Genomic DNA, 19,234 nt, shown 5'->3' on the forward strand with positions numbered 1-19,234 from the left:
ATAACAATTAAATAAAATTAAACTAATAATATACTTGATTGAGAATAGGTTTAAACAGATTTATATGAAGATTATCAACAAGTATGAAGAATTAAACGAAGAAATCAATCAACAAATTCAAGATGTAAAGCAAGTGAAGACTTAGTTCTTAAAGATTCATTCTAGTGCAAACTTATTTAAATTTTCATATCTAACTTGATAGTAAAAATTGAAATGAATTCACACACTTCACATTGCATACATTATATGATTGATATGTATTTAGTCGGTTCAAGATTCATCGGGCTCAAAAATGCAAAAATGGATTTTAAGTTGAACTAGTCGATTGTTTAGCCATACCAAGTGCGGTCGACCTCTTATTCATCAGAGATGAATACTTGGGAATCTGTATGAACTAGACGACCGATAGGAGATAGATTGACTTGACCAATATAAACCGGTTGATCATTTTATTTGTCAGAGGAATAATAACGGCTATAAAACAACCAGTTTTTGCCAGAAACATATATATAGCTTTTCTAATTGCAGAGTTAAATACTAAAATTGAATATATCTCATACAAGCTATTTTAAGAGCAAAAACAACTTCAAATCATCAATCTTAAATCATATTCATATTTGTGCAATAAAACCTTTTGCACAAAAGTATAAATGCTCGGACTCACTGTACCTAAACACCTTCATACATTCTAAGTGATTTTGAGTGGGTTATAGAGATATAAGCTTCAATTGTATTATTTACTCTTTGAGAAAATTTTGTTATATTTCAAATAAATTATAATCCTTCAAGAGTTTAGGTGAAAAATTATTGGTCATTGGTGAGGTACATCACCAAGGTGAAAAATCTTGAAGAAGGTATTTCTTCAAGTGGTGAAAAAGGATTTGGTGAGGATTCATTAAGGACATTGTAATCTGTCTTGGATTAGTAAAGAATACAATACTTAAGACCGGTTTGGTGCTTGAGGTGTGGATATAAGCTTGTCGAACCACGTTAAAAAACTAAGTTTGCAATTTCTATCCTTATACTTTTTATTTTAACCACTTTAATTATATTATTAGCTAATTATATTTTATTGAGTTAATTGTAATAATTGTTATTATTAGTGAAACACCTAATTCACCTTCTTTAAGTGTTATTGTTACCCTAATCCTAAAACAACGATTGGTATTAGAGCTTAGTTATCATTTATATAAGTTTGCTTAGAATTTGAGTAGAATGACAACCACTAATTTTAATGTTCAAAATGAAGGATCATCAACCTCTAGGCTACCTTTCTTTGAAAGTAATGACTATACCTATTGGAAAGTTAGGACAATTATATATCTTTAATTTATTAATTATGATTTATGGCTATCTATTGAAAATGAACCTCACAAGCCTACTAAGATTGAAAATGATATAATGGTTCTTCAATCTAAAAATGAGTATATCGATGGTGATAAAACATTGTTATTTATGGATGTGAAAGCTATTAATACCTTGTATTGTGCATTGATTAGAAGTGAATTCAATAGGATCACATCATTCAAGAATGCTAGAGATATATGACATGCATTAGAGATAACACATGAAAAAATAAATCAAGTAAAAGAATAAAAATTTGATATGTTTGTGCATCAATATGAGTTATTTAAAATGCTTCCAAATAAATTCATAACTAGTATGTTTACTAGAATGATAACTACCATTAATAATTTAGATGCTTTTGGTAGGACTTATACTAATTTTGATATCATGAGAAAAATTCTTAGGTCCTTACCAAAAACTTGGAAAACAAAGGTGATGACAATCCGAGAAGCTAAAAACCTCACCAAACTTTCATTAAAAGAAATCATCATATCACATATGACTCATGAAATCACCATAAATAAGCAAGAACTAGAAGAGAAACCAAAGAAGAATTTGGCAATTAAAATTGTACATCATATTGATAGTGATAATAATGATGAAGAAGTGGAGGAGGACATTGCATTTATCACAAGACAATTCTAAAATTTTATAGGAAAGAAGCAAAGGAACAAAAAGTTCTCAACCTTTAAGAACAATGGAAATAAGAAAGAATCTAGCAAGGAAGAACTTAGATGTTACAAGTGCAACAGGACTAGACATATAACGGTTGATTATCTTCTCCTTCAAAATATAAAAAAGAACCATCATAAAAAAAAAATGAGCAATAAAAGCAATATGAAGTGATGACTCAAACTCTAGCTTAAGCGATGATGAAAAACATGTTGTCAAATGTGTTCCATGGCAATTAAAAGTTATAATGAGGTAATCTTTTCAGATGATGAATATGATATTTATTATAATGAATTGGATAGTATATTTGAGACATTGTATGATGAATACAAGAAGTTAGGTTCCGAATATAGTTTATTAAAAAAGAACCATGCATATATACTTATTAAAAAATATATTTTAAAAAAGAAAGCATGCATTGCGGTTAATGATTGCGATAAAATGAACCAACGTATAAAGAAAACAAGGCTTAAAAAAAAAGGTTGATAAGTTGAACACCACACTAGCTAAATTCACTAAAGGTTCTAAGATCTTAAAAACCATACTTGCTAGTAAAGATGTGTTTTCAACAACTGAGGTTTAAGTTATAAACCTAAAAAGAATAAAAAATATTTAACAAATTACTTTGTTAAAACCAAACAATCATATGACTCCAACCAAGAATGTAATTATTTTAGAAGCATTGGACATCTTCTACTCTTATATGAAGTGTGAGCTCACCTAACTCATGTCTTTGTCCCAACATCTAGTCAAATGGGTAGAAGAACATCACAATTTGTTAGTTTGTCTAAGCCAATTAGGAGCGGATTAAACATATTATTGGATTCTAATAAATGTTTGTGAATATTTTTATGATGATGAGGCCCATTGCAAATATACTTTATATATTTGGAAGCATCTTATTCATGAATCTAAGCATGAATTATGTGTCGCTTATTTATCTTATGCTTTTGGTGAAGTTTGACATGATTCCTATATATAGCTAAGGATTTATCATGCTTGCATAAACATTTATGAATTGCATGAATTAAAAGGGTCAAACAAGTTGTGAGATGTTTATTACTTTTATAGATATAACAATTTGACAAGTTTTACATTACATTTGAAATGTTTGGAATAAATTTAGTATCACTATGGTTTTTTGACACGGTTATAGTCTTAAGATCATCTTCATGTGGGTTGTCCTTAACTTCTAGTTAATCCAAATCCGATAGTTCAAGATATAGAGGTTACACTATCGTTGTTATTAGAATACAAACAATGGTTGTTTAAATTTATTATATGCAACTAAATTGTCTTAACTCTTACAATATTAAACATGATCAAATTTTGTTATTTGTAATGTTAGGTGGTGTAAGATTAAAGTGTTTGAAGATAATCTCACACACATGTTGTTGTTTTATTGAAGTGACCTAAATAGTCAATAACCTTTCCAAATATGTGTTGCATCACTTGTGTCATAATTCAAATTAACATTTAACTATTACTAACGTGTAAAATTTTAACACTTATGTTATAGGTCATTTGGACTCCGTTCGAGGTAGCTAAACTTGCAGTTGCTCTTGCAATTTGTACTAACAATATCGACATCTAGACAACACTGAAACATTGCATAAAATATACAAAATGTAGTTTTCATACAATTCACTTTAAGAGGGTGTTTGAGAGTGTGGTAGTAATTGTTTTTCAAAGTGTTTTTCATCTAGAAATGTATCAAAATAATATTTTTTATTTTAAAAAAAATTATTTTTGACATAAATACATCAAAACGATCTGAAAATATAATTTAAGATAAAAAAAAATTAAAATTTTATAGAATGTGATTTGCATCGCATTTCTAAACGGTGCTTAAATCTAGAGGAAATTGTGGTTAAAAGTTGCTTGAAAAGGGTTTTGAATTTAGATTTAGGATTGATTTAATTTTTAAGATTAGGGTTTGGAGTCTGGAATTTAAGATTAGTGTTTGATTTTTGATGTTTTGATTACAATTTGGATTACTTAGGTTTTTTTTTTTTTTTCGGTTAAAGATATGGGGTTATAGGTTTTGGATTTAAGATTAAGGTTTGGAATTTGAATTAAGGTTAAGACTTAGTTTTTGAGTGATTAGAGTTGGGTTAGTTTTTATCAATAATAGATTATAGATAAGGTTAGTTGTTAGTATAGTCTAGACATTAATTGAAGTTGAAAGTTAATTAGAATTTTAACATATAGTTCAAGTTTTGTTAGGGTTTCGATTTAGAGGTAACTTGGAGTTTGAAAAATATTTGCAGATACCAGACAAAAATCATTTGCCAAATATCATATTTCTCAATCACAACTCTTATACATGGCATGTTTGGAAACAGTATATTATTTCACCAATACAATACTTTTTTTATCGAGTTATATGGCCAAAATTTTTCCTTTTTGTGCTAATAAGCGAAAATACCCATAATTCATAGCAGTAAAGTAGCAGCAGGTACACGAAGATTAATTATTTATGGTTCAAATGATTTCAAAAAATCCCTTTTCCTCACGAGCCAGCCACCGACTCTAAACCAGAATTTGTGTTGTGGCTTAGATCAAGCCAAGCTAACAAGCCATGGTTTTAAACATAAGCTAAAAAATCAAAGGACTTTCAATAACTTCCAACTCGTCATGTTCGTTTGGTCCCATTTGTAAATGACTGGGTACAGATTTCCGAAGTGGCTCCTTCCTGGATGACTACCATGATCCCTCGGCACCAGCAGTTGGATTCTCAAATGCCTTGAATCCCCAGAATGTCTTCAATGCGTAAGGCTGTGAAATTGTTACACCTTCTTCAGTAATCTTAGCTATCTGCAGTTGGGAAATTGTGAACTCGTCAGATGTCAAATTAGACAACATTGCTTCATGTAATTATCTGGTATTAGAACTAAAGAAACACATCCAACAACAATGATTGAAAGATTTGCTTCCTTTAGATGCATTTTTTTCCTTAAAGTCATGGTAGAAAATCAAGACCCTTAGCACAAACAACTATAGAAAGAGGTTCGATGCTGAGCTGGTCCTCAACCATCCAGTTTAAGCCCCTGTTAAGTATACTTTTGGAAGTCCCAAAGCAGCTTGCCACAGTTACCAAATTGAAGATCATTTACTAGAAACAAGTCTTCCTAAGGTGTGCAACTGCACAGATGCTCAGCACATCCTAGCAGACACTACTTGTACAGGATCCCCTAGAGAAAATCTCTATTCACTAAAAATCGTTATAAAATGCTGTTGCCAAAACAAATTGAGATTATTACAAGTTTCAACAACATAAGATGATACATTCATCTTTTTCACCCATCAATAAGCTCACTGTAGCCAAAAATTGCTTTTTTTAACAAGGATCAGGGAAGTACACTAAAATCAGATTATTTCACCATGGTTGACGAATTAAAAGCTTGTTTACTCTGATTTTTATCAGCAAGGATTTGTGGAAAAGTACGGAGAATTTTAAACCACAAAAACATATCACCATACAAGATGATATGATTCCAACAACAATGTTGTTACCTAAATTTTGAGGTGCAGTGACAATTCAACATGAACAAAAAGAACAACAAAATTGAACTAAAAGAGCATAAAACAATGATATATGCACCTAAGAGAATCAACTCAACTCAGTACTCAACTCAGTAGCACCTTAATGCTAACCATTTTGTATCAAGCATTAACCTTTCTTTCACCATGTAGGCACCCACACGGCAGCAATTCCAGTAAAGTAAAAAAGAAAATTCTATTACTTTTCTAGAATCTCATTCAATAACACATTAAACTCGTATAGTTGTAAGGGAAATGGAGCAGAACCTGAAACTTGTTGACAGCAGACCTATCACGATACAGAAGTACTCGCATACATTTCTCCAGTAATGTAACACCTTCTTCAAAGGTCAAGTTCTCATGCCACTCAGACCGAAGTATTGGCTGTGCCATGTGATTTCCAAATCCAGTTGCTACATGATTCTCCTCAAAGTTTACTCCTATCATAGTGACCTGCAACACTCATAAACACAAATGACCCATATGCATAAAATGCACACAGCTATTCACTCCTCATATTTTGAGGTTTAAAAACAGAAAAGAAAACAGCTTATGTAACTGATGCTCACCATGCCAAGAAATTTTTGTCCTTTTTTCACACCACCAAGAATAAGTGTATTCCAAAGCGGGTCAAACTTGTTACGCCTATTATACATAACTCGGGTCAAATAGCTGTGAATCTCTTTAGGCCCCAAAGAGTTTCCATCATCCCACATATTGTCATTCAAGCTGCAGATAATTAGACAATGTAAACCAACAATTTAAAAAACATAATACAAAAAACAACAGCAATACAAGCAAAAACTATTAATCTATTTTTCTCTCTGCAGCAAACCCTAAAACTTACACTTGCTCATCAAGATAACGCATAATCTCCTGAAAATCACTTATTTCTCCACTAGCACCAATAAGAGAATGCTTCCCAACAGGCTTAATTCTCTCCACACTCTTGTATCGCAGCGTGGACCCATAAGAACCTATCAATTATCAATGCCACAAAACACATCAACAACAAGAATTATTATAGTACTTCTAGCAATTCTTTCTAAAGGGTTCGGTTATTAGGTACAAATAAGCGCAAAAATCACACTTCCCCCCTTTAAGTTATTAACCCTAAGCACCTACACAGTAAATTATTAAAAAAAAAAAAAACTCACATAGATAATAACTAGATAATGGGTATCAGAGCAACTAACCTCCCATATCAGCAGCCATTAAAATCCCATCTTTATATTTCAAAGCAACAACAGATGACCCAGTCACATATGGATACCTACATATATACAGCAACAAATTTAAAACCCTAAAAAAGTCTCCAGTTTTACAATAAAACTTCCAAATAAACACTGAGATAAAGAGAGAGATAAGAAGGGCGGCATACTGGGTTCTTTGAATGCCAGTTTCAGAGCTCAAAAGGCTGTTCTCTTTGGTTTCAGAACTAGACCCCATTGTTTAAACTGCGTTTGAAAAAAATCAACAAAAACAACGACGAGAAGGAGTTATTAGCAAAAACCCATTACAAATTTGAAAGAGTTACTAAATTTCAGTAAGAAAGACTTACACTTTAGTGTCGATCGAGAGAGGAGAGAGAGCAAGAAAGGGTCTGTGATCTGTTTGGTGAAAGAAAATACTAAGCTTTTCTTTTACAAGACTTTAATTTTCGCACAAGAAAAAGAAAACCTCGCTCTTTCTTTTTCAAGAATTAATAAATTCGAAAAATTCGGATTTCGATACTCTCCCTGGCGGGCCAAGTAGCTTAGTTCAAAGGCTTGAACATTTGGGCTTCTCTGGGCCCACGGCCTTTCTATAAAATTTAAACAAGGTTTGAATTATGTTTTAGTGTTTGTTTTTATGGAGAGAAAAAAAAAGTGTTTAATTGTTTCTGCATGTTTACGAAATAAATTTTATAATTATTTTGCAACTCATAGGCACAATTCACAGTATTTTTTATGCATTAATTTGCCTTTAAATAGTCTATACATTATATATATTTAGATAAATAAAAATGCAATTTCAAAAAATAAAATATCAAATAACCATTTTAATCTAAATGCTTTGTTAACAAAGCACTGATATTATATAAAGGGATCAATTTAATTTAAAAATTTAAATTAATAGGTAAATTTCTCAAATATAATTTAAAGAATTCTTTAGCAATAATATTTATTTTTCTCAAGGATAATGTTTGATATTATTGGGTGAATAAAATGTGATGTATATTGATATTGTAAAATTATTTACACACATTCAATTGATTTTTCTTTTACTATTTATTCTAAGTTATCCAAAGCTACAAAATAAATGCATTTTTTTTGGTTGGATTTTTAAGGTGCCTTTTTTATTTAAGTTTCTAAAACCAATCACATGTTATTTGATCATTAAAATCTTGACACGTGATCCACGAGCCACCCCAAATCTAAACCATGAATACAGAAACATGGTTTCTGTCTCCTGTGGAATCTTGCATCTCTTCTTTTGGGTTCTCAAATTCCTTTTTGATTTGTATATTGGTATTGGCTTCCACATCAATTTTGGTGGGTTTATCTTTTTTATATCTTGGTAGTGGAAACTTGCTTTGGCGTGGTTAGGAGCTGGTACGTTTGTTGCCGATGATTATTCTGAGATTGAGTCTACTTGGGAATACTGTATAAACTGTATTTCTTTAAATTCTGATTTTTTTTGTTAAAAATTATTTTTATATGTTTTAAGATTTTGATGTGTTGATATCAAAAATATTTTTTTTTAAAAAAAATATTTTTTTGATGCATTTCTAAGTGAAAAGCACTTTAAACCGCAACCGTTACCACACTCTTAAATACACCATGAGCCTTGAATGATTAGTGGGTGTGTAATGATTTTATATTAAATGTACACCCACTAGCCATGTCCTTGCCCAATTCTTATTCAATGAGAGAGATTGGGTTTTTAGTTGTGGATTTGTTATATGGTTGGTTTCTAACCAGATTTTGGGTTTGTTGTTGTGTAAATCCCGGGCTCAAAATTGGTGAAGCAATGCTAGATATGATAATTTGTAATTGAGAAATGATACTTAGGACAAAAAATTATTATAGATAGGGATAAAAACTCTTAGTAATTTAATTTAAATTTTGGTTGAAATAAAATGATAAAAATCAGTACATGAATTATTATTTTTTAGAGTAAGTTAAGATGCTTATAAGGAAAAACAAATGTGAACAGGAATACAAGGGGCGTACCTTAAGAAATACAAAAAATCTATTTTCCACATGCAAAAGTTATGAAGCCTATAAAATTAGGGCTAATAAACTACAAACAAAGCTCAAAAGACTAAACAACATCAAACCAAAAATGAAACAATATAATTAAATATAGAAATCAAAGCTACCAAGTAGATCTGATCTTAGCAGATATATGGTATTAGGCTTCTATGTTTAGAAATCATAATCTCAGCAAGCTGAAGATCTCTTCCACCACATCATACTGTGATCAGTAATGCTAATTGAAGATAAAAGTATTCCTCTCATACCATATGGAGTAAATTGTGGCAGAGAGTGATAATCGTGCTAGAATATACACAATGCTCTTCCTTTCCCGTAACCAAATGTGAGGAATGTTATGATTACAAGTAAGATTCTTATAATGAAGAATAGTAAGGATATATTATAATATAATATAAAAGGGTTATCGTTAATACAGGTATCAACAAGACTAATATGGTGGGATAAAATATAGAGGTTTCACCAGAGGATAGTGTGGTGGAAAAGGAGGAGGAAATCTTATGTAAACAAAGTATAGCGTGAATACACTTGTAAAAGGATTGTTAATATTTGAGATTGTCCATATAATCATAGTTATATTGTGGTAACAATTATGTATATGTATAGTTTTATATTGTTGTGTTTGTTTATGCAACTAAAAAAAAATGATAATTAAATAAATGAATGCAGATATGCTTACTATATGCGCTATCTATTGTTGATTTTGCAGATAAATCCTTTTGACACCCTAATAATGATACCAAATGTTTATTTGCTTAGTTTTTGTATTTGATAAACCTTTGTATAAGTTAGTTAATGATGTGATATAGATACAATTTGATTATACCAAAGTGTTGTAAAAATCTTTTGTAAGATGGATATGATGCAATGATAAAGTTGCTTTATAAATAAAAATAAAAAATGATTTTGAGCAAGGATAAAAATATTATCTCATTCTTCACGTTTAAGACGATTAGTAAAATAATAGTTGCATAAAAGGTGTGGGGTGTTATATGTTGCTCCACCTTTGTTACCTGTTATTTGGTTTCGATTAGAATTACCAGATAAGTTAATTGTTTCCTTTAGTTTGGTTTCTTTAAAATTTAGATGGCATTGGGTTTTTTCTTCTCCTTTTTATGTCATTCATTTTCTACTGTTAAGAGGGTTGTTTGTGTTTGAGAGACGTTATTTGAGTGTGCATATTTTTTTTCCTAGGAAATTGGGTGTCATTGGTATTGCATGCTATATAAACCTTTTCCTTTGTTATCATTTTCTATCAGGGTGACATAACTAGCTTCTAGGTTTGTATGTTATTCCAAGCCCTTTGTGTGTTGTTTGTGTTCTTTTTTTCTAGAAATTATGTTAGTTCGTCTTCGGCTTGGTAACCCTATCAATTACCTCAATTGTTGATTTGCTTTTTTAGGCTTCAAAGTTATTTTTTAGGCTAATTTGTTTTTCATTTTATTGGTGTTGATTTTGTGATTTTCACAGGGACTTGAAGCATTTCTTATGTTAGACTATTTTCCTTCCTTGTTTATTATAACAAAAGCTAAATGATGTGGGAAAATTATTATAGATCAAGAGATGTTTTATTATCGACTGTAATAGTAATTTCACTTTTAATTTCTCATCTTTTCACAAGCAGATAAATGTTTCTTTGACTTTCTTTTTCTTCCCTGGCAAATGGGTGATGCGCGCACCATTAAGGAGGCGCATATGTGCAATTATGCCTTCTTCCACATAGTGTGGCGCATGTAGACAGATAATGGTTGGATTGTCGCTGGTAATCAATTGTTTGTGTTTTTTCTTTCTTTTTCTCTCTCATTACAATTAAAGTACACAATTGTCCTCTTTATTTGTCGTTTGTCAAATGATATATGTTTGTTATACCCAAGCACCTTGGTCTTAGCAACCATGTCAAATCCAAGACGCCTAGATCTAGCATGGTTGTCAAGCCTAGGGCATTTGGGTCTAGCAACCCTATGTAAGTATAATGTGAACCAAGACAAAGTCTACTGTAGACTTGCATAATGATTTTTTCAAACTATGAAGGTTTGAGATGATGATAATGTTGTTCTTTCACAAAAAGTTAAATTATTATTTTGTCTTTTGGTTGAAAAAATTAAAGCCTTGGTTATTGGGGTATTTCAATATTTTTCATGAGCTCATTGGTCATTAGATATTTGAGTAGGGGTATGGTAGTCTTATCATGTTTATTTGCACAGTAAAAATATTATTCTACTCCCAAGGTTAATAAAATTAAGACCTGTTGCTCCGGTTTTTTTTTGACATTTCACAAACTATTAAATAATTAGTTGGATGAATGTTTAAAAATTAATCCACTTAGTTAGATTTAAAAACACTATTAAAATATTTTTTATACTCTTAATATTTTTTTACATTTTAAAAAAAAATTGATATTAACCTAATAAAAAACACGAGCCAATAAACTAATATCCAATATAGTTCTTGTTAAAATTATGTTGTCATTGTTAATTTTTTTTTTTTTGTCATTGTTCTTGATGTCAGTCAAAAGAATTATGGAATTTCTTTCAGAAATTTTTTCCTGTGTCACATGCTTTGATGAGCTGATTTTCCATTGAAATTAGTCAAGATAATTTAAGGGTTGATGTTTTGTTTGGATGTTCATGGAGATTAAAAAAAAAATAGTGAATGCTCTAGGAATAATGATTTTCATTGGTGATGTGTGCCCCTTGGAGATGAACTTTTATAGGTGTTGTCTGTTATGCATACTTTTCTGGTATGTTGTTCGAGTCATGTAGTTCTAGACCTACTAACCAGTTTTATAGATTTGTTCGCTGCAGAGTTTTCACTTTAGTTGAGCAACATGGTTTCATGGCAAAGAAGATGGCAGCCAATCCCATTAATCCTCTTGACCCCATCATGCCAAGACATTACTTCATGTTCATATACTCTCCATATGTTCTCTCTCTAGGAAAGGTTTCAAGAATTCTCGCAGGTTTGACAAGATCAGTGTATCTTCTTCCAGATCTATACACCTAATTTCTTTTTATCCAGATGTTCTTGAAAGGCTCAAAGTTATTCAACCGTTTGAGTAATTATTGGTTCATGGGCAAACATTAGAAAACAAGAGGGAGTTTATACTTGAAAATATACAGTTTCGCTTCAAAACTTGATATGCTCTGTTTTTTTTTCAATGTTTTTTTTACCATGCTTTCTCAATCTCTATCAAAAGGGTGATGAGATGCGCATAACTCCATGGGAGGGGAGTTTGATGATACTTCTCTTCAAACACTTCAATCCTTGATCATAATAGCATTTGCAGGCTTCCATATCACATAGTCTCGAGGTTATGTTAAATTTTTTAGCCTTTAAACTCCTAATTCTTACTCATTTATGGATTTTTTTTAGAATATTTATCATTAATTTCACTTCTGAGTTCAATTGTGATTTTTTGAGCTATCAGGCCAGCCAAGTTTAAATGGAACAACTGCTTTCTTTTGGTACATTAACCCTGACATACTAGAGGCGTTAGCTTACTAAAAGCGTGTTTGGCAGTGTGGTAACGGTTGCTTTTCAAATAACTTTTCGTGCCGAAATGTATGTCAATAATTTTTTTTTCATTTTTTAAAAATTATTTTTGACATCAGCACATTAAAACGATCCAAAAATTACAAACCGCATTAAATTTTAAAAAAAAAAAAAACTTTTGAATTTTTTGGGAATGCATTTTCAACCGCGTTCCCAAACATTAGCTTAATATGTCTTTTCATCCTTGATCAGTTTTATATGGCTTCCAAACATTGTTTCATTTTTTTCCTGTGTGGTGATCTAATTATTTATGAATTCTTTCTTATCAGCTTTAAATGGAACAGCTCGGTATGTAACAAAAACAACCTCAGACATCATATGTGCAGGCTGTCTTCGATACAGGTGTTGGTTCATCAAGCGTCTCCACTAAAATGCAGCCGGAGCACGATGATAGCTTGGTTGCTGGAATGAAGCGAAGACTTCTCTCTCGATTCCGATGATGTCCAAGAAAGAACAGTCTCTCTACTAATCCATAACAGCACCTCATTTTAATTAATTCTTTGTTTCTTTACACATTTTAACTGTCCTTGATAACTTATTACATTGTTATTTACAGCGCTTCACAAGGATACAGATCGTCAAGCGAATCTACTCAACCTGAAGCACTTCAGGCAGCTGCTGGCCCTAAAACAAACAGAGAAGACCAGTTACTCATCCCACACGAAGGTGTTATTCCTACCTTATATGGCATACTATAGATTTGATAGCAAAAAAATACAAAAAAAAATAATTAAAAATCAAAACTGATTCGAAATAGATAAAATAAAAGCCAACTTCTTCGGCAACAACATGAAGATGGATAAATGTCATATCACTTTCTTTTTTTGCTGAGAAAAAATGTCATTTATTTCATATTAGTTGCATTCATTCCTTGTTGTATTTATGACGCTCCCAAAAAGGTTGCCTTATAAATACAACGTTGGCTTTGCAAGAGCTCCCAGGGCATGACATTTACCTTTTCTATTATGCAGGGCAGCTGATTTCTTCTTTTTATTTATTATTATTATTATTATTATTATTAACATAGGTGTCTGGTCTAACTTGTACATATTTCGATTAATCCCACAGGATTTGAAGTTAATGATTATATAATTAAGTTTCCAGTGGCTCTGAGGTTTGTGAAACTCGAACTAGTAACTTTTAGAAAACAAATTTCAAGGTCTGACCAGTTGAATTATACATTCCTCAAGGTTATGACAGCTGTTTTTTTTTAATTATTATTATTAATATGGATGTTTAAGTTAGCTTGCACAAACTTCGATTAATCAAACAGGTCCTGAAGTTAACGATCATATAATTAAGTTTCTAGTAGCCCTGAGGTTTATAGGACTCGAACTAATAACTTCTAAAAAACAAACTCAAGGCCCAACTAGTTGACTATACCCCTCACGATTATGGCAGCTGATTTCTTGACAGCATGCATGTTGAATGGACTGCTGGGGCGACTGCATCTCTATCCTCACCTCTGCATCAAAAGCTTGGAGCACCTCCCTGCATTTCCATATGTTCAAGCTTGAGGCTTTTGCTTGAAACTTTATAAAATTGTTTCTCTTGATGTATTCCAGCAACATGCAGTCATGCTCTTAATTTCTATTTTGCCTTGCACTTCTCTCCAGCCTTGCAACATGCACCTCAGCTGTTAAACCTTGTTTTAATCTTGATAACTGTTGAAAGTTGCTTTTAATCTTAACAAATCTATCTTTTTTAACTGTCATCTGTTGATGTCCTTCACGAAAGCTCGTGGTGTAGAGCGAAGATTTCCAAGTCTTATTATACTGTATTGACTTTTGACATATGCCCTGAAATTATGAATATACATATATTACTTCTATACTAAAATTAACTCGGGAATTATTACTGCTCATATCAACAATAAAGCGCTCTTTTTTTTATTAATTTAGTCTCTTTTTTTTTCAGTTCAGTCTTTCATTTTTTCCATTTCCTCTCTCTCTTTTTTTTTTAATTTTATCCTTAAATTTTTTATAATAATTATCTAAATTACCTTTGAACTAGTTAAGAATCATGTTGAGAACACGGTTTTTTTTTTTTTTGTTTTTCCCTCTTTAATGTGGGTCCATTTAAAAAAAATCAAAGTGTTTAAGTATTTAAAAATATAATATAAATTATTTTTTAAAGTAATTTTTATTTAAAAATATATTAAAATAATATTTTAAATTTTTTTTGACATTAACATATTAAAATAATTTAAAAACACTAAATAAATATTTTAAAAGAAAAAAATTATTAATTTTTTAAATATATATATGTTGAACCTGAATGACAAATGGTGGTTAAAATTTCAAACAGCGTTTAGAAGAAAGACGCCCAGTTTATACTCTACAACGAATCCTACCACAGCAAAAGCAAACCTCCGTCAAAACAAAATCACAAAGCAAAGCAAGCCTTAGAAAACCACCCACAATACAAACACAATCAAAACCACATAAATTATTCTGAATTGTTTTTTGTTGTTTGAAATAAAAAGAGAGAGATGGTGTTCTACTTCAAAGCCAGACCAGAGGCAGGAGATTACACTATTTTTATGGGTCTTGACAAGTACGAGAACGAGGAGCTTATCAAATATGGTTTCCCTGAAGACATCTGGTACTCTGTTTTTCTTATCAAGTTCCTGCTAATCCAATTCAAAGTTTCAATCTTCGCCATCTGGGTCTTTGATTTATTGATTAATTTAGTCAGATATTAATTGTAATTTAATTAGTTTTGTTGTTTTATAAGGACAAGATTCTCTATATGTAATATTTTCCCATTGATCTTATAATAATCAAAGCAGAGAGTGAAAAGTGTTATAATTTTTAATTGGGTAGGGAGTAATTCAACAAGGTAGAGTGATGGTTTCTCTATCAAATCAAAAATCAATGCTTAGAATTTGAACTTTGAAGAGCCCATGTTATTGAAAAGGGTAAAGAAGGAAAGGAGAGTTTGTAATTCGTTTTCTGGATTGGGTTTTGTTTGCAATGAGGGGTCTGACGTTTTCAGGAATCATCAGGGTTTTTCTTGATGGTTTTTTTTTTTTTTTTTTTTTTTGCAGGTTTCACGTGGACAAAATGTCTTCTGCCCATGTGTATGTAAGGCTGCATAAAGGTCAGACCATTGATGATATAAGTGAAGGTGTACTTGAGGATTGTGTGCAGCTTGTTAAAGCAAATTCGATTCAAGGAAAAGTTTCCAAATCTTCCTTTAATTTTACATAATTCAGTTTCTCCCTTGTCGCTATGGATTTATACTTCATGGTTTTAATAGCAAGCTCAATGCTTGTTTCGTAATATAAAGTTACAACCATTCCCTCGATTAAAGTATTCTTTTTTGTTTTGAACATGGATACATAGTTACAATGAGTTAGTTGTTCGAATCTGTTTCTCTTTCACACTGCAGGAAACAAGGTGAACAACATTGATGTTGTTTACACTCCTTGGGCCAATTTGAAGAAAACTGCTTCCATGGATGTTGGTCAAGTTGGTTTCCACAATTCAAAGATGGTGACGTCCTTTGTTTGGTAGTTTGTGTTTACAACTTACTGGAACAATAAATGAGCAATCACAGAAATTAATCATGTTTCTCTGGTTTTGACATTTTATATAGGTTCGAACTGTGAGAGTGGAGAAGCGGCTAAATGAGGTAGTTAATAGATTGAACAAAACAAAGGTAGAAAGAAAACCTGATTTGAAAGGTAAATCTTTGATCTCAGCCTATCATTTTAGCTTATTACAAAACCTGCGGGCCATAAAAAGAAGGCAGGGAACTTCATAATTCTCTTCTCTTCTTATCTGTGCATAAAACCAAATATAAGGAGTGGTTTAGCTTTTCCAGATGTAATGTTGTCAGTTTTTTGCTTAGTTTAGTTCTATAAATTCTTTTCATTGGCCCTGATGATTCTAACGGTTACTTATCACCATGTATCATTGCAGCTGAGAGAGAAGCAGTCAATGCAGCAGAAAGAGCAGAGAAAAAGCTTCTTCTGAGAGATAAAGTGAGTTTTATCCATTCTCATGTGTCCAGTTCTAAGTCTTAGGTCAAGTGATGTAGAGCTGTAACATGGAACATGATAGCCTTGTGGACTTATCATGAAGAGCATATGATGTCACTGAATTTGTTTCAGTTGGACAGATATGAATTATACCTGATAAAAATAGATCTTTTTGGAACATCTTATAGTTCTTTTTATTCTAACTTTGAAAATAGGATTCCTTTCCTTCTCCCTGGCCTCCTCATCCCTCATCTCGCCCTTTTATTCCTTATATTGGAAATGAATTCATTGGGGAGTTCAGCTGACCTTGTTGCTAAGTCTCCATAAGGTTCAGAGTCTTCTTGGGTCCTCAAGTGGCTTTCTTTTAGTGGCAGTGGTTTATCATTTAAAGTTATGTAGCCAAGGATTGCATTTGAATTCTGGATTTTGCAATGTGAGTTTGGGCATGGTTGGTCAATTGTTAAACCATGTTAAGTACTCTTCCATTGAATTTCCTTTGGGAAGAACACGTTCCTTTTGCGTTCTGCACGCACCGCAAGATTAGTTATCAGATCTTTTGTTGCTTTGCTTTCAGTGACAATGTGATTGAAATTATAAACCTCCAATGTAGTTTATCTAAAACATCCAAGAAGTATCATTTATGCTTCCATTGATCTCAAACATTGTGCAAACAAATAGAATCTTCTCCCAGCATTACTTGCAACCTGTTATGTTTTTAGGACATTAATGTTGGGAACGCTGGAAGCTTCAAATGCAGAAAACTATAGATATATCACCATTTTCATAGTCACTAGTATTGGTTGAAACCTGTTTTGTTTTTGGGAATTAATGTTTGAATGCTGTAAGTTTTAAATTTCAGATTGTTTGGCTATATCACCATTGTAAATGCTCCTAGGATTTATATGTCCTACTAGCATTTAAATGTGTGGCAAAATGTCTACTGGTTGCTCTTATAGCTATTTGATTGACTTTGTTATTGTTGAAAAAAGGACACGATCATACTGTGATTGGATGAAATATTAGACGGTAACAGCATGGTCTATTATTTTTTATTATGTTTCTGTGTTGCTGGTATCTAAAAGACTAGTCATTGAGTTGATCTCTTGATATTTGTACAGTGTATTCCGGTTGCATATTGGTATAATGCATCTCCTTGATTTGATAACTTTGATCTCTCGATATTAAGAGATGAACTCACAATTCCCATTTTCAACAATTTTGGCCATTGAGTTGCATTGTGTTGCACATTCATGTTCTTGGATGGTTGTGTTGTGCCTGTTCAATTCCCAGTCCTCAGTTTCAAGTTTGTGCTGTGCATCTGATCTTCTCATTGCTTCAAATATTCTTAGACATTCCATAGGTCAGTGATTCTCCAGTTTAGCATTTTCCTTCTTGTTTCACAAGGTTTGGTTTCAGTTCTTTATGTTCAATAATTTCTATCTGTTCTGGGAGTGTGATCTTCTTTTGATTATTTTGTGCATATAGAAAGAAAGGAATACTTGAATCCTCGAAAACAGTTCTATCCACCCACTGTTGTGGGATAGGATTTTTTTTCTAGTCTCCTTTCACTGCGATGCTTCCCCAGGTTATGGAGGAGTCTCTCTGTCTGATATTCAACTGGAGAAGAGGGCCTTATTTATTGGGTGCCTCTTTCCTTGCTTTCAAAGTTTAGGATGACTCATTCTCTGTTTACTGCTTTTTCTTCTTCTTTTTTAATGTAGTTAAAGTATTAATTCTTCAATATCAATGAAGTAGCAAAATTTGAAAGTATGACTCCAGCTCTTCTACCATTTGAGGAGATATGATACTTTGGTTGGAGCCAATCTTTCCCCCCTTTTTTTTATTTAATTATAAAGCGCATAAAAATCTCAAATTTGTCTTTGCAGAAACGACGTGAGGAAATGGAAAGGCTTGAAAAGGAGAGACAGACAGAGATAAGGAGCTACAAGGGTTTGATGGTGGCTGAAAAGATGACATCCAATAAACAAATAGCATCTGAAAACAAGTCCTTGCAGGAGCTGGAAGACGACTTTATGTAAAGCAATGGTATTCAGGGGTTCTGCTGAACCTGCTGCCCCTTGACGATGCGGGTTTGTCATTCAGTTTGTGACTTCAAGCATTATATGAATAAACTAAGAAAATTTGGAAAGGAACATGTAATGCCAGGCGAGGGGGGAGGAGATTGGTGGGTTGGGGAATTACTTGTCTGCTATAAGTTATACTCTGATGACAATGACAATGACAAACATGGTTAAAATTGAATTGTGGTTAATGTGTGATAGGCATTTTATCAATCTTGCTATTTAGTTTCTGCAACAAGGTTTTATTGAAGCTTGTTTGGTCACGCACATATGCAAGTGCTAATATGAAAATTTGGTTTTAGTCCTGATCCTTTATAGTTTCAGTATTCTGATTTTTAGGATTGCTTGATCAAATTTCATGTCAATCATCTCTTCAAGGATTTCATAAATGACCTGTTGGGCTTCACAATCTTAATCACCTGATTTGGTGGAAAATGCTTTCTACAGGTGGTTCCCTTCTCATGCTTGATTTGCTGGTTTCAGTCGATCTTCGAGTCTTCAGATTTGTGGTTTTTCTCAGGTCAGCCATTTTCTGACAGATCCACTCAGAATGCTAGACCGTTCAGGTCTATAAAATGGAAAAGTGGAGATTGAATTAGATGGATTCTGCGAGTTTGCATCTTAGAGAACCACTGATTATGAAGTTCTGGAAAGTTTGACAAGCAAGAAATCGAGTGTGTTTTATTTTAAAATGAGAACTACTAGATGAACTTTTGAGATTTTTTCTTCTTGTATCCAGAGAGCTGTTTAAAAGCACGTCAGCAAGAGCTTCTTCCATCACGGGAGAGCTGCCATGT

At 32.2% G+C, this 19,234-nt stretch overlaps 2 protein-coding genes across 2 annotated transcripts; one reads left to right on the forward strand and one right to left on the reverse strand.

The window, feature by feature from the left end:
• Positions 1 to 4,478: 4,478 nt before the first annotated feature.
• Positions 4,479 to 7,261, reverse strand: LOC118051047 (proteasome subunit beta type-4). The gene is made up of 7 exons (XM_035061568.2): positions 7,124 to 7,261; positions 6,944 to 7,019; positions 6,759 to 6,835; positions 6,410 to 6,539; positions 6,132 to 6,291; positions 5,830 to 6,015; positions 4,479 to 4,836 (listed from the first exon to the last, which is right to left on the reverse strand). Exons 2-7 carry the CDS (start codon positions 7,009 to 7,011, stop codon positions 4,723 to 4,725), a joined length of 735 nt encoding a protein of 244 aa, XP_034917459.1. The 5' UTR covers positions 7,012 to 7,019; positions 7,124 to 7,261; the 3' UTR covers positions 4,479 to 4,722.
• Positions 7,262 to 14,669: 7,408 nt separating this feature from the next.
• LOC118051048 (uncharacterized) lies at positions 14,670 to 18,745 on the forward strand. Its single transcript, XM_073406071.1, has 6 exons — positions 14,670 to 14,975; positions 15,421 to 15,546; positions 15,763 to 15,868; positions 15,972 to 16,059; positions 16,298 to 16,359; positions 18,243 to 18,745. Exons 1-6 carry the CDS (start codon positions 14,863 to 14,865, stop codon positions 18,393 to 18,395), a joined length of 648 nt encoding a protein of 215 aa, XP_073262172.1. The 5' UTR covers positions 14,670 to 14,862; the 3' UTR covers positions 18,396 to 18,745.
• Positions 18,746 to 19,234: the final 489 nt, after the last annotated feature.

Source organism: Populus alba, chromosome 18 (genome assembly GCF_005239225.2).
Source record: "Populus alba chromosome 18, ASM523922v2, whole genome shotgun sequence".
NCBI lineage: Eukaryota > Viridiplantae > Streptophyta > Magnoliopsida > Malpighiales > Salicaceae > Populus > Populus alba.